This window comes from Schistocerca gregaria, chromosome 1 (assembly GCF_023897955.1).
Source record: "Schistocerca gregaria isolate iqSchGreg1 chromosome 1, iqSchGreg1.2, whole genome shotgun sequence".
Taxonomy (NCBI): domain Eukaryota; kingdom Metazoa; phylum Arthropoda; class Insecta; order Orthoptera; family Acrididae; genus Schistocerca; species Schistocerca gregaria.
Window position 1 is genome coordinate 816718465 of NC_064920.1, and position 16856 is coordinate 816735320.

The 16856-nt window shown below is 44.2% G+C and overlaps 1 protein-coding gene across 1 annotated transcript in view; it reads left to right on the forward strand.

Annotated features, from left to right (window-relative positions):
- The first annotated feature begins 1374 nt into the window (after nt 1-1374).
- Nucleotides 1375-16856, forward strand: part of LOC126274964 (pyruvate kinase-like) — a 194926-nt gene continuing 179444 nt past the window's right edge. The window contains exons 1-3 of the mRNA XM_049977162.1: nt 1375-1404; nt 1495-1704; nt 15208-15387. Of these exons, the coding sequence (XP_049833119.1) occupies nt 1375-1404; nt 1495-1704; nt 15208-15387 (420 nt within the window). The remainder of the gene's footprint in view (nt 1405-1494; nt 1705-15207; nt 15388-16856) is intronic.

Genomic DNA, 16856 nt, shown 5'->3' on the forward strand with positions numbered 1-16856 from the left:
GTGTGCCTCGGTCGTATGCAGTCCTGATTGTGGCGCTCACCTGCACGGCGCCAAACACGCATACGACCATCATTGGCACCAAGGCAGAAGCGACTCTCATCGCTGAAGACGACACGTCTCCATTCGTCCCTCCATTCACGCCTGTCGCGACACCACTGGAGGCGGGCTGCACGATGTTGGGGCGTGAGCGGAAGACGGCCTAACGGTGTGCGGGACCGTAGCCCAGCTTCATGGAGACGGTTGCGAATGGTCCTCACCGACACCCCAGGAGCAACAGTGTCCCTAATTTGCTGGGAAGTGGTGGTGCGGTCCCCTACGGCAGTGCATAGGATCCTACGGTCTTGGCGTGCATCCGTGCGTCGTTGCGGTCCGGTCCCAGGTCGACAGGCACGTGCACCTTCCGGCGACCACTGGCGACAACATCGATGTATTGTGGAGACCTCACGCCCCACGTGTTGAGCAATTCGGCGGTACGTCCACCCGGCCTCCCGCATGCCCACTATACGCCCTCGCTCAAAGTCCGTCAACTGCACATACGGTAAACGTCCACGCTGTCGCGGCAGGCTACCAGTGTTAAAGACTGCGATGGAGCTCCGTACGCCACAGCAAACTGGCTGACACTGACGGCGGCGGTGCACAAATGCTGCGCAGCTAGCGCCATTCGACGGCCAACACCGCGGTTCCTGGTGTGTCCGCTGTGCCGTGCGTGTGATCATTGCTTGTACAGCCCTCTCGCAGTGTCCGGAGCAAGTATGGTGGGTCTGACACACCGGTGTCAATGTGTTCTTTTTTCCATTTCCAGGAGTGTATTTGTTTTCATAGAAGGATCGCTTTGATTGTCATTCGCGGTGCTCTTACCTCAGAACGGCACGTCGCGATATTTCACATCCCATTTTGTTACCCTTGATGGCAAGCCATCATGGGCCTACATTTCAGCAAGATAATAACCGCCTCAAACGGCCAGATGTTCTACTGCTTGTCTTCGTGCTTGCCACAATCTGTCTTGGCCACCAAGGTCGCCGTATCGCTCCCCAGTTGAAAACGTTTGGTGCAGTGTGGGCGCGGTCGTCTAACCAGCTCGGTACTGTGACGATCTAATTTGCCAATTGGACAGATTGTGGAACGGTAGCCCTCAGGAAGACGTCCAACAGCTCTGTCAACGAATGTGTAGCCGAACAACAGCTTGGATAATGGCCAGAGATGGACCAACGCATTATTGATTTGCTCAATTTTTTGAATCTTTTTCTCTTCAGTAAATCATCCAGTTTTTCTGAAATTGTAATAATTTGTTTCCCTATACAGTTACTGATTGGATTGTCTTAGAGTGTCTTTGGGGCGACTTTGAGCTGCGCTGGTGTGTGCAGGGCGCCGAGGATGGGCGACTCAGGGGAGGGCGGCGGGGAGGTGCAGGCGGAGGCGGCGGCTGGCGCGGAGGCGGCGCCGGAGCAGCCGTGGGCGCTGGCGGCGCAGCTGGTGGCGACGAACGCGGGGCAGGGCCGCGCCGCCTGGGCGCACTCGCGGCTCAAGCACCTCACCGAGCTGAGCGTGCGCTCCGCCGCCGCCGCCGCCAGGCTCACCGCCATCATCTGCACGCTGGGGCCCGCCTCCGCCAAGCCCGAGGTGCTCGACGAGCTGCTCGCCGCCGGCATGAACGTCGCCCGCCTCAACTTCTCGCACGGCTCCTTCGAGTACCACGCCGAGACTGTCAGTACCCCACATACGTCTCCATTTTTTCCACGGTCTGATCTCTTCTAATGTTTAAAACGTTCCTCGACTTCGTCTTCATGAAATGCTCGGAACCGACATGTGAACGTTTCTAGTGGTGTGCGGCGCGTGAGCCAAGTCGTGTGATGTATAACTCCACCGATCACCACGAACACTTTTATCGGGAGTCCAAGACTAGCTCCAGGCTTTGTTACATTGTTAATACACTACTGGCCATTAAAATTGTTACACCACGAAGATGACGTGCTACAGACGCGAAATTTAACCGCCAGGAAGAAGATGCTGTGATATGCAAATGATTAGCTTTTCGAGCATTCACACAAGGTTGGCGCCGGTGGCGACACCTACAACGTGCTTACATGAGGAAAGTTTCCAACCGATTTCTCATACACAAACAGCAGTTGACCGGCGTTACCTGGTGAAACGTAGTTGTGATGCCTCGCGTAAAGAGGAGACATGCGTACCATCACGTTTCCGACATTGATAAAGATCGGATTGTAGCCTATCGCGATTGTGGATTATAGTATCGCGACATTGCTGCCCGCGTTGGTCGTGATCCAATGACTGTTAGCAGAATATGGAATCGGTGGGTGCAGGAGGGTAATACGGAACGCCGTGCTGGATCCCAACGGCCTCGTATCAGTAGTAGTCGAGATGACAGGCATGCCTGTAACGAATCGTGCAACCACGTACGATCCCTGAGTCAACAGATGCGGACGTTTGCAAGACAACAACCATCTGCACGAACAGTTTGACGACGTTTGCAGCAGCATGGACTATCAGCTCGGAGACCATGGCTGTGGTTACCCTTGAAGCTGCATCACAGACAGGAGCGCCTGCGATGGTGTGCTCAACGACGAACCTGGGTGCACGAATGGCAAAACGTCATTTTTTCGCATGAATCCAGGTTCTGTTTACAGCATCATGATGGTCGCATCCATCTTTGGCTACATCGTGGTCAACGCACATTGGAAGCGCGTATTCGTCACCGCCATACTGGCGTATCACCCGGCGTGATGGTATGGCGTGCCATTGGCTATACATCTCGGTCACCTCTTGTTCGTATTGACAGCACTTTGAACATGGACGTTACATTTCAGATGTGTTACGACCCGTGGCTCTCCCCTTCATTCGATCCCTGCGAAACCCTACATTTCAGCAGGACAATGCACGACCGCATGTTGCAAGTCCAGTACGCGCTTTTATGGATACAGAAAATGTTCGACTGCTGCCCTGGGCAGCACATTCTCCAGATCTCACACCAACTTAAAACGTCTGGTCAATGGTGGCCGAGCAACTGGCTCGTCACAATACGCCAGTCACTACTCTTGATGAAGTGTGGTATCGTGTTGAAGCTGCATGGGCAGCTGTACGTGTACACGCCATCCACGCTCTGTGTGACTCCATGCCCAGGCCTACCAAGGCCGTTATGACGCCAGAGTTGGTTGTTCTGGGTATTGATTTCTCAGGATCTATGCATCCAAATTGCGTGAAAATGTAATCACATCTGCATTTCCTCTTGGTGTAGCAGTTTTGATGGCCAGTAGTGTACATACTTGATGAGGGTTGACATCCTCACTTTGATCCGTGAGACTACACTGAAACAAATGATAAATGCCCCATTCCAATCTCACTGCTCTCGAAAAGATTCCTACGTCCAATTACTAGACTGGCAAACGTACACCACTAACAGTCAACAAAACACCTCCAATTTCCACAGAAGTATCAAAAACGGGAAAGTACTGGAAATCTACAATGGCCAAGAGCCACTCTTAGCAAACTATGTCAAATTTTCATGGAAACAAATATCTGGCAGGTATAATTAAAGTACAGCTATTCACAGAGGTCCAATGTGGGCTTTAATCCTGGATGACAGCGAGACTTGGTGGATATTCTAAAGCGTTAATGCGGAACCCATTTACGCTGCAAAAATTAGTTCCATTTTTGGCCACCAAGATCAAATCTGTCGCTGTGAATCCAGGAAAGATATAAAGAATTATTTCCATGTCTAATGGATTAGGAGCGGGACGTGGGCAGAAAAGGTCAAACAAGTGAAAAGGGCATAATGTTTTTTTTTTTTTTTATTAACTGCTGCTTACACAATTTGTTCAGTACTAGCACCAGAGAAATCGACGAGATACTGTACAGCACCAGATTTGCACTTGGTGAGGAAACTTTTAACTAAGTTTATTCCACCATAAATCGGTTCTGCATTAATGCATTAGCATATCTAGCAGATTCGCTGCCATACGATAATGACAGCTCCCACTGGACCTCCAAGAATAGCTGCTCTGTAATTATAACCACCTGGCAACTAGCTAAGCCCACTATTTCCTCAACACAGTCTCAGTATACCTAACAGCTCTTTATTCTAAAATGAGAGCTATTTTTCTCAAGGTTCTATCAGTCCTGAAGAGGAAACCACGATGGAAATGAAAAGCAACATTCAGCTGCACCTTCCAACCACTTCTCTACACAGTTGCCGCTCTGGCTTACACATTTGGCGTATTGTGGTTCCAACTTTTGAATACCTTCGACATAGAAGGCAACCACCTGTGGTTTCCATCTGTTGTCTAGCTGGTTTGCAGCTCGTTATCTGGGCGAAAATACTGTCCTTAAAGCCAGCGGTTCATGTGAGCGAAGAGATGGGTGGATTATCAAACACTTCCCACGGAAAAAGCTGCTAGTCAATGATTCCGAACCTATAGATAATTACCCCCTGAGAGGTAGAATTAAATTTTCAGAGGGGTTAAAAGTAAACGATTCGATTCCGCTTCAGTTACGAAACTAAATTATTTTCAGATGTTCATTGTTATTAGCACAATTTAGTAAGACTCTAATATTGATTATTGATAAATTACTGATTATTGATAAATTATCAATAATTACTTTTTCTCAATTAGCAGCATTAATACGGTGGAGGTTACAGGTTCCTCACATAGTCCATCGATTACACACATGTTCTGTGCTTCACCCCGTACATCGCTGTTGCCCGCATCTCGTGGTCGTGCGGTAGCGTTCTCGCTTCCCGCGCCCGGGTTCGATTCCCGGCGGGGTCAGGGATTTCCTCTGCCTCGTGATGGCTGGGTGTTGTGTGTTGTCCTTAGGTTAGTTAGGTTTAAGTAGTTCTAAGTTCTAGGGGACTGATGACCATAGATGTTAAGTCCCATAGTGCTCAGAGGCATTTGAACCATTTGAACATCGCTGTTGACAAAAGTGAGACAAATACCTAATAAATATCTCAAGAAAATGTCTTCTCCAGGTTGTAGACAGTAATTGCTGTAGTCCAGAAATCGCTTCGAAACAGATAAATGAACTAACTGACAGCACGACACAGCAGTGCTAAGTGAGGGCTGTACCCAGTGTCATTATTATTAGAATGGTTAGACCATTGTGGATAGTTAGCTTTCTTAACCAAGAAAGAATTGCGGGTAGCACTTGCGATGCACCACGAATTCCTTCGTCATTCTAAAACACACACAAACACACACACACACACACACACACACACACACACACACACACACACACACACAAACTAAATATCATTCTACTTTCATCATTTTAAAAATAAAGGTGTTCCAAGAGAAGTCATTCCTTCTACAGTTTAGTTAGGTGTTAAAGTCTGTGATAATGTGGTTGAGCAGGAGGGCAGGGGTTCTAGGCAATGTCTAATAACACCCAGGGGTGATGGCATAAGAAAACTGGGGAACCATTGTACTAGAGCGTCTTCGTTGCAGCTGCAGTGTGCGGCTGTGTATTGTCACGAAGGACAGTGTCTGGTGACAGTGTTCCTTTTAGATTGTTCTGAATTGTCCTCTGTAGAAGATTTTCTCGCTTTACAAGATCATTGGTTAACACTCGCTTCCTTCCCGGACCGCCTGTATCCTGAAAGTATGTACGTCCTGATTTAAAGTTCGTGCACCACTCCCGCACTTCGTTGTCACGCAGAATTTTTACGTTATGTGGGCTGTATGAAGTCAGATTGATCTCCTCAGCTTTTATATTTTTAAAAATATTAGGAATCCGATTTATTGATACTTAAAAAGTTTTTGTGTCCCGCCTGGACAGGCAGTGCGTGGGTCTGCTTCTACGAACTGCTTCTGTGATATAGGCCGAGAGCGAAGGAAGCGAGTAGGAGCAGGAGAGGTGAAGCACTGCAGTACTGCATGTAACTTTAACACTTTTAATAGGGTAAAAAACACAAGTAAATATTAAATGCATATGTAACTTTGGCTAGGATGAGCACGTAGGTGTGAAGCCGTAGTCCATGTCTAATCCTGTGAAGTTAGGTAGAGTGTTCTGTATTATTTCAAAACTAACAAATACTCGTTGCTGTCCAAACTTTGACTGAACGTAACTAATACAAAGTCTCAATAGCAAGCTACGCCATTCGGTAGTAGAAGCGGTATTTCCAGGCCATCTGCTCTTGATGAAAAATGGGCGAAACCAATACGGCACTCCCTGAGGGCCACAGCGTCGGCCAGAGGGCGCTGTGGTCGGCGTAGTTGGTTTTCTCTCGTAGTGCCAACTTACGAGAGCGTGCATCTACGTTGTTGCATCATAACTATTGACGCCACAGAAGTAACTTCGTCATACTTCAATGTATCAATAAAAATTATTGATACGTCGATATGTCGGAAAAAAATATCGACGTACCAGCCATAAAAATATCGGCTGCACATTGCAAATATACTGCCAGTTTTAGAGCAATATATTTCAATATTGATTTTTATTAAGTATACTGTACGTAGACAAGCTGGCAGACTGCTTATCCCCCTAAGAGCAAGCATTGAAACGAAAAGGATGCACGTTCAAGCTTGTCGGTGACCACTTTGCTAACAATGGGAACTGCAGGTAAGTGGCACAATAAAAGGTGTCCGATGGGCCCGTCGTTCGATTTCCTCACATATCGGATTGGTAAACGCCAGCTACCAAGGAGTTGCAGTGTCAAAATTACGTGGTGGAGTTAAACGCTGCAGTTTTTGTTGGTATCGCCGAGCGCCGATTACGTCAGCTTTTCTCCTCACACGTCCCCACCCACCGCAAAGACTAGCCTTGCCATTTAGATTTGCGTTAAAAAATTGTTTTTTTTTTTTAAATCATCTGGTGTGCTATTTCTTTACATCGTATATGTTGTTATTTCATTCACATCCCCCCCCCCCCCCCCCAGTGCAATCAGATTTGTTCTTAATGCCATCTATACTTGCTTCACACAGTCACAGAGAAAGACTGGACGTGGTGAAAGCTCAACAAGTAGTAAGACTCCTTCACAAAGTGAAAGTAAAATTATGTTGTATTACAATTTCAAAAGAACAACTTCAGATATTTATCGAAAATTGGGAAAAAAATATAATACAAAATAGAAATATGGGTACTCGATATTGTCATTTCGATATCGTTATGTCGAAGGAGAGAAAGAACGCCGATACATATCAACATCTACTTATCTGTATATCGATATCTTGTGCGTAGCCCTTCCCTCAGCGTATAGAAATCAAGTGACAGAACGTATTTCAAACTTGGAGGAAGACTATTTTTCTAGGCATCTCTATGTTCTCACTGTGCTCTCAGAACTGAAAAGCGCGACGTAACGCCTTCGACGGGCATACTAGAGACACTGTGCAACACATCTTTACAAAGCTTCATAGGATTTTCACAGTGCTTTTAATTTCGCGACCGAGCAGACCTTGAAAACAAAAATACCCCCATACAGGGCCTCTTCCGACTCATCGCGTATGGAGACACTAAACAACAACACTCTCCTGCCGAAACCGGCAAAACTCGTTAGTGAAATTACAACGAAATCCAGACCATTAGCTGCTTACAGGCGTTGATAAATATCAACGGGGACAGTTGAAAATGTGCGCTCCGACCGAGATCTCCTGATTACATGGCCGGCGCTCCATCCGTCTGAGCCACCATGGACACAGATGACTTATCTCTGGCATGCTCTCCGTGAGACCCACATTTTCAACTTACTGTCCACACGCTAGATTTTGTATTGCCTCTGCCCATTTTTGTGCAAGTGCGCTCACGTCAGATAAATGTAAATGTAAATGTCGTGTGACTAGGGTCTCCCATGGGGTAGACCGTTAGCCTGGTGCAAGTCTTTCGATTTGACGCCACTTCGGCGACTTGCGCGTCGATCACGTCAGATGACTACAGAGTTTCTCTAAGTATTATTTAAACAATTATTTATGCCCTCTTAACGAAACCATCTTTTAGTTCTCTTTTCATTTGTGATGGCCGTTAACAACATGCCATTGACCAGTTTTAAAATAACACAGATTTTTAATAGCACTTGCGATCAACATGTAAGTAAAGTGACTGACAAAATACTGAAAGTTTCAGTAAACAAATACATACACAAGGAAAACAAAATATGAGATACTGATGTTGTATTAATTTCCTGTGTAAATATGGAGAATAGGATAATCTGACAAACATTTGCACAATGAAAGCGACATAAAAGACGTCTTAAATAAATAATAAAATAGATACAAGATGATATCTATAGAGCAATGCTATCGTCCGAGATACCATATCTTGAGATCGCATGAAGAGTTTAAAAGTTGTTAACTCATAGATTCATTGTGTAAAGTTTATTCACTGTGAAATATCAACTTCTCCAGTTGTAAAGTTATTCAGGTATTGTTGTGTCATTGTATATGCCTAATTTTTCTGAGATCGTAGACTTATTTAGATTTGCGCTAATATGTGACTGTGAGTTACTCAAAAGAGCTGTAACTTAAGCCATCTTTAAGGTTGTCTGATACTCCGCCATGTCTTGGGGCATCTCATGCACAAAGAACATGCGAGTAACAACGGTCCAAATTCCAAGCTTCGTGATTTTCTCCACATCCGATCCTTTGCTGCAGCACATGCTCGACAGGAGCCGCCATTAGTCAGCCGCTGTGGCCGAACGGTTCTAGACGCTTCAGTCCGGAACCGCGCTGCTGCTACGGTCGCAGGTTCCAGTTCTGCCTCGGGCACGGGTATGTGTGATGTCCTTAGGTTAGTGAGATCTAACTACTTCTAAGTCTACGGGACTGATGACCTCAGATGTTAAGTCCCACAGTGATTAGAGCCATTGCGGCCCACCACACGGGCCGTGAAGCTGCCAGCCAATAGTCTGCAGTTCATACTCCGTACGGGTCTCTGTTCTACAATATTCAAAAGCTCCTCCTACGATTAAGGACTCCACCAATCAGATTCACTTCTCTGCTTTTTGGCGGGAAACATCGCTCGCCGTTAGGCATTCCTCCGTATTAGAGGGATGCTTGCTTCTCTCTCCAACACTGCTGTGCGTTTGGTCTCAATTCACTGGTCCCTCCACAGGGGTCGCCCGTGGCAGTAACACATACCTCTCGGTCGAAGATGACACGTCTACATTTGCAAACGGCCTTTGTGCTGCTGATCGCTGCCTCCTCAGGAACGGGTAACCGTCATCATTCCCAACTGTCAGCGTTCAGTTCAAATTAATTTCAGGCGTGTAACAGTACAGAAAAATTTTAGTCCGTCATGCTATCCAGTATCAACCAAAAGAAGGATCAATTATCTGATCGTCCACCGTCAATCGCGGTCTCATATCGAATAAAATGCGCAAACGAACTGGTATAATATTACATGCATGGAGGCAAAATACTACCGCGTTACATTACCTTCATGCAACTGGGAGAATACCTGACGTATACACTAAACGAGTCTATTTGTTGCCAACCACAAGATGGAGTAGGTATCAGGAATCTGCCTTAAAGCGAACTTCATGCGCATTTTGGAGGGCTAACTCCTGGATAGAGATGGATGTGAACAACCCTAACCCTATGCCCCGAAAACGTTGGCTTTTCCTTTGCTCAAAAATATCACAGATGAATAATGCGCCAAACTCAAGGCAACGTAATATTGATGAACTGATTAAAATCCAAATCGCGTACTTACACCTCTGAGCGTTCGTCTCTAAAGGCTAGAAAATAATACATTTAATACAGGGTGTTTCAAAATGAATATACGGGTTTTAAGGCCTTGTAGCATTTATTACATTCAATTTACAGTTTTAAATAATACGGCAAATTAAAAACCAACTCAGTTTTTCTTGAAGTGTTCATCGTGAGCACATTCTTCACATATCGAGCTGATAGGCGAATTCTTTCCAAACCTTGATCAGGGTGTCTGGAATAATTGTTAGGACAATGCTGTTTCTGCAGTTGTGTAGATTAGCTGGTAGCGGAGACACATGCGCACGATCCTTTATGAACCCCGAAGGTAAAAACTGCATTGCGTCAGACCGTCTGTGAAAGGCCAATCCAATGGTCGGGTACAGCGTCGTTTAATCAATCGCGCACTGAGTTATGCCAGTGAGAGGGCGCTCCATTTTACCGCCAAAAAAGTTTCTCTTTTTCAGCTTCTTCCAGCTGAGGAGGTAAGAAACACCAGTTACAGTCGCTTCACTGGAAAGGAAAGGTCCATAAACTTTTCGCCGGGATATGGCACACTAAACATTCAGTTCACATTATGTGCGCCCACATTTCAACTTCGCCGAAATGTCAATTCATCACTGAAAACGACACGATCCAGAAAATCTTTATCGTCTTGCAGCAACACTTCGTTTGCAAAGTTGGCACGTAAAGCGTAGTCTGCAGGCTTTAGAACTTGTAACAGCTGCAAACGATAAGGACGTAGTTGTAAGCGTCTCCTTGAAAGTCTACACACAGAGGTCACTGGAACTACTAACTCACGACTAGTCTTGCGAACTGATTACTTGCGGATACGCGTGAAAGATTCTCACTCCTTTAACACGTTCTTCAGTCACTCATATTCGCTCCATACCATTCCGTTTGCTCAGAGCTGTACAAACGAAACTTTTTGAGTTGCTCTTTCATTTGGTGTGTTATTTGTAATTGTAAGTTGTACGTAATAAATGCTACGAAACCTTAAAACCCGTATATTCTTATGACACCGACACTTTCTGAATGCCATTTTTAATTAGTGAACTAGGTAGTCTAAGTTCCTGAGTGAGGCACAATTAACTGAATTCAAACATACAAACTGGTAATGTATAAGCAAAGTATGTTAATTCACATGTACGCTCACTAATTTCTTTTGCAGCATAAAATACATTTTATTGCGCTAAAGAGTAAAGAAGTGTAAATGCTGTTATTACGGTTACCATATGTGTCTGGATTTAAATTTTTGTTGCAAACGTCATTTAAGAATATTTAAGAAAAGGTGACATTTTGTTTAAAATGATTTACTTTTATTTATAGTTCCCCAGATAAATTGCTGAATGCTACACACTTCATCTGACTCAACATGACCAGTTCCTGGACTACACTAATACGTTACAACAACATTTAAATAAAGAAATGTGGTAAACATTCTGTTTCATTGAGCTCATTTATTTAAATATAAGCATTAGTTGGTTCATAAATAAATGAACCAGCATTCTCGTACACGCGTGCTCATGATGAATGACAACAGACTGCCGTTAAATATTATTTAAACAATTATTTATGGTTTCTTTACAGAAACGTATTTTGGTTCTCTTTTCAATTGTAGTGTCCACTAATACATGCGATTGACCACTGTGATTTGATTATACATTTTCCAAATATTTCTGAAACTTTGGGTTTGTGGGAGTTACTGGTTCCAAGGACAATTTTATCACTAACACTTCATCTGTCTGGTTTTAGTTACAGTAACGAAAGTAATACCATGAAGGCTTTGAGTTCTACTACTGCAGCAAATATATATTATTTCTTTATTCAGAGATTGCTGAACTTAGTGCCCAATTGCCTGGTATACTTTGGTTTTGTAAAGATTTGATCCACCGGCTTCAAAATTACCTAGAATTAATGAAATCATGCTTTAAAGAAATGCATTCATTTTATGTCTACGACTCTATAAATGGTAAGACTTACCTGGGATTTTATCACCATTACCTATTAACAATGCATATTATTCTCCCCTATTTATTTAGTTACTAACTTGTTGATTTTATTTTTGCTGGACCTTATTCTGATATCTCGGTATACTGAAGAATGTGTCCACCAATCTGTAAAAACGAAAACATTTTCTCAGTGAATATGTGCTTTGTATTTAAAAGGTGTAATGGAAACAGATGAAGAAACTTTGCGGGACAGATACCTCACACGAGAACAAGAAAGAGTACACATAAATATATATGCGAAAATTTTTCGTTTTTGGTATTTTAATTAAAGTTTATGTTAACCAGATTGGAGGAAAAATTCAATAACTGAAGCTTATATCCAACATCTGAAAATTAGTTTTGTCGAATAATTGAACAATGTTATTCGTTCTGGTTAATACTGTGACGCACAGTGTCCTTATGGCGACGTGTTGCTATGAGGCATGTTTGTATTTCACATCTGTGTATATTTAACGTTAATCTTTTTCCAACGTTTAAAGTGTGCAATATTTTTTTTATTTATTTGTTTTTCACAGTGCAGCCTATTATCTAGAAAGGTAACGTAGGCCATAGAGTCAAAATTTTATCGATACTAATAAATACAGGGTGTCTCTCGTAAGAGTCGTCAGACGTGTTTTCTCTGGTGTTTGGCAGATATTTGGAATTTCTTTTTTGCAACGATTAGTTGGACTCAGCCTAAACAAATAGTACTAATCGAGTCTTTCATGCGACGCCCAACGTCGACAGAAAGCATCATTTGTTTCACGTTACAAACAAAACGAAGTTGAAAGCGGAATTTTAAGTGCCCATTCGACAGAGCCGTCCCAAATTAGTCTAGTGGATTTGCATTAATAGGGAAGGTAAAACACGAAGAATAACCTGTAATCGAGCAGGACAGCACCGCTCTGCCCCGCGCCACGCAGAAGCACTGCTCATTCACTACTGCAGTATTGATTAATCTACGAAGTTTACTGTTCGTGTTAATACATGTTTATAAAACAACTAACGAGCTATTTTTTATGAAATAGAGATGGCGTAAGAAAGTGAAGGGTTGAGTGGGAATTCGGGACTTCCAGCTGCACAAAGCACTGTGGTGGCTGAGCGGGTCTAGGTGCTCCAGTCTGGAACCGCGCCGCTGCTACGGTAGCACGTTCGAATTCTGCCTCGGGCATGGATGTGTGTGATGTCCTTAGGTTAGTTAGATTTAAGTAGTTCTAAGTCTAGGGGACTGATGACCTCAGGTGTTAAGTCCCAAAGTGCTCAGAGCTATTTGAACCATTTAGCACTGTGGTAATACAACGCGAAAACTGAAAATTCGTGCCTGACCGGGACTCGAAATCGTACTTTCCGCCTCTCATGAGTCGTTGCCTCAACTGCCTCGGCCATCTGGACAAGATCTCCAGATCAACTCATCATCTTATTCCAATTTAACAATGCAGCGTCCCTCGTCCATTAAACCACTACTCACAAATTATTAATTTTCTAACGTGTTCGGACGATATTTGCGCGTCCGCATTGAAACAAAGGTTAAGGAGCTGTCCCCCTATTACTGAAATTTATGTGTGTAAGTGATGTCTGTCCTGTCGGACATGTCGACAGTACAGACATCAATCAAATGTATACATTTCACTAAGGCACTAGACTACTTTGGGGCTGCTCTATCGGATGCGCACGTAAACTTCCACTCTAAAAATCTCTATAACGGGAAACAAAACCTACACTTTACACTTACACTAGGCATCGCATGAAGGCCTTGATGAGCAGATCTGTTTTGGATGACTACATCTACACGCTGCAAAAAAGAAGTTACAAAGACCTCCCAAAACACAAGAGAAAATGACCTCATGATCCTCAGGAGAGACACCCGATATACGTATTTTTTATTTGTTTATGGTATGTTTATGGCACCCCCTGACTTCAAGAAGAATATATAATTCCAATCCCAAAGGAAGCAGGTGTTGACAGATGTGAAAACTATCGAACTATCAGTTTAATAAGCCACGGCTGCAACATACTAACACGAATTCTTTACAGACGAATGGAAAAACTGGTAGAAGCCGACCTCGGAGAAGATCAGTTTGAATTCCGTCGATATGTTGGAATACGTGAGGCAATACTGACCCTACGATTTATCTTAGAAAATAGATTACGGAAAGGCAAACCTACGTTTTTAGCATTTGTAGACTTAGAGAAAGCTTTTGACAATGTTGACTGGAATATTCTCTTTCAAATTCTGAAGGTAGCAGGGGTAAAATACAGGGAGCGAAAGGCTATTTACAAATTGTACAGAAACCAGATGGCAGTTATAAGAATCCAGGGGCATGTAAGGGAAGCAGTGGTTGGGAAGGAAGTGAGAGAGGGTTGTAGTTAGTCTGTCGCCGATGTTATTCAATCTGTATATTGAGCAAGCAGTAAAGGAAACGAAAGAAAAGTTCGGAGTAGGTATTAAAATCCATGGAGAAGAAATAGAAACGTTGAAGTTCACCGATGACATTGTAAATCTGTCAGAGACAGCAAAAGACTCGGAAGAGCAGTTGAACGGAATGGATAGTGTCTTGAAAGGAGGATATAAGATGAACATCAACAAAAGCAAAACGAGGATAATGGTATGTAGTCGAATTAAGTCGGGTGATGCTGAGGGAATTAGATTAGGAAATGAGACACTTAAAGTAGTAAAGGAGTTTTGCTATTTGGGGAGCAAAATAACTGATGATGGTCGAAGTAGAGAGGATATAAAATGTAGACTGGCAATGGCAAGGAAAGCGTTTCTGAAGAAGAGAAATTTGTTAACATCGAGTATATATTTAAGTGGCACGAAGTCGATTCTGAAAGTATTTGTATGGAGTGTAGCCATGTATGGAAGTGAAACGTGGATGATAAATACTTTACAAAAGAAGAGAATAGAAGCTTTCGAAATGTGGTGCTACAGAAGAGTGCTGAAGATGAGATGGGTAGATCACATAACTAATGAGGAGGTACTGAATAGGACTGGGGAGAAGAGGAGTCTGTGGCACAACTTGACAAGAAGAAGTGACCGGCTGGTAGGACATGTTCTGAGGCATCAAGGGATCAGCAATTTAATATTGAAGGGCAGCGTGGAGTGTAAAAATCGTAGAGGGAGACCAAGAGATGAGTACACTAAGCAGATTCAGAAGGATGTAGGTTGCAGTAGGTACTGGGAGATGAAGAAGCTCGCACAGGATAGAGTAGCATGGAGAGATGCATCAAACCAGTCTCTGGACTGAAGACCACAATAACAACATGGTACTTATAAATATTTAGAAAATGATTGTAATTCTATAAAAATGCTACTACTATATTAGTCTCTACCACTAAAAAAATTAGAATAAAAAAATGAAGATACCGTTAACAAATTACTCAACTGTTAATACCACTGTAGTGGTACCGTTTCTGTTCCGTTTATGTTAATTTATTAGTGTAAACTGTTGATATTTGTTTCCGCTGCTTAGTCCACCCTCACATTGTAATTTCAGACACAGACTTAAGCTGTAAGAGTGCGCAGATGGAGTGCACCACTGGCGTCCGCTGCACAGGTGCGGCTGGTGCGCGAGGCGGTGGACCGCTACAGCCACGCGATCGGCGCAGACTGGCCGGTAGCGATCGCGCTGGACACCCGCGGCCCGGAGATCCGCACGGGGCTGCTGCAGGGCGGCGCCACGGCGGAGCTGCAGCTCGTCGAGGGGCAGAGCGTCACCCTCACCACCGACCAGCAGGTGCCGCCACCACACTTCCTGGTCGCCACTGCACCACTTACCGTCACAAAATAATCCCCTCGTTCTTCCTTACAATCCTTGTATAATACACTACTGGCCATTAAAATTGCTACACCACGAAGATGACGTGCTACAGATGCGAAATTTAATCGACAGGAAGAAGGTGCTGTGATATGCAAATGATTAGCTTTTCAGAGCATTCACACAAGGCTGGCGCCGGTGGCGACATGAGAAAAGTTTCCAACCGATTTCTCATACACAAACAGCAGTTGACCGGCGTTGTCTGGTGAAACGTTGTTGTGATGCCATGTTTAAGGAGGAGAAATGCGTACCATCACGTTTCCGACTTTGATAAAGGTCGGATTGTAGCCTATCGCGATTGCGGTTTGTAGTATGGCGACATTGCTTCTCGCGTTGGTCGAGATTCAATGGCTGTTAGCAGAATATGGAATCGGTGGGTTCAGGAGGGTAATACGGAACGCCGTGCTGGATCCCAACGGCCTCTTATCACTAGCAGTCGAGATGACAGGCATCTTATCCGCATGGCTGTAACGGATCGTGCAGCCACGTGTCGATCCCTGAGTCAAGAGATGGGGACGTTTGCGGGACAACCATCATCTGCACGAACAGTTCGACGACGTTTGCAGCAGCATGGACTATCAGCTCGGAGACCATGGCTGCGGTTACCCTTGACGCTGCATCACAGACAGGAGCGTCTGCGATGGTGTACTCAACGACGAACCTGGGTGCACGAATGGCAAAACGTCATTTTTTCGGATGAATCCAGGTTCTGTTCACAGCATCATGATGGCCGCATCCGTGTTTGGCGAAATCGTGGTGAACGCACATTGGAAGCGTGTATTCGTCATCGCACTTTGAACAGTGGACGTTACATTTCAGATGTGTTACGACCCGTGGCTCTACCCTTCATTAGATCCCTGCGAAACCCAACATTTCAACAGGATAATTCACGACCGCATGTTGCAGCTCGTGCACGGGCCTTTCTGGATACAGAAAATGTTGGAAAGCTGTCCTGGACAGCACACTCTCCAGATCTCTCACCAAATGAAAACGTCTGGTCAATGGTGGTACGCCAGTCACTATTCTTGATGAACTGTGGTATCGTGTTGTAGCTGCATGGGCAGCTGTACCTGTACACGCCATCCAAGCTCTGTTTCACTCAATGCCCAGGCGCATCAAGGCCGTTATTAAGGCCAGAGGTGGTTGTTCTGGGTACTGACTTCTTCGGACTTATGCACTCAAATTGTGTGATAATGTAATCACGTGTCAGTTCTAGTATAATATATTTGCCCAATGAATACCCGTTTATTATCTGCCTTTCTTTTTGGTGTAGCAATTTTAATGGCTACTTGTGTATATTCTATATAATTAAAGGTTAAAATATTCATATTTGGTTTTGTTTCTCATTTAGGATCTTTTAGACTTTGTTAGGACGAATCTCATAATTT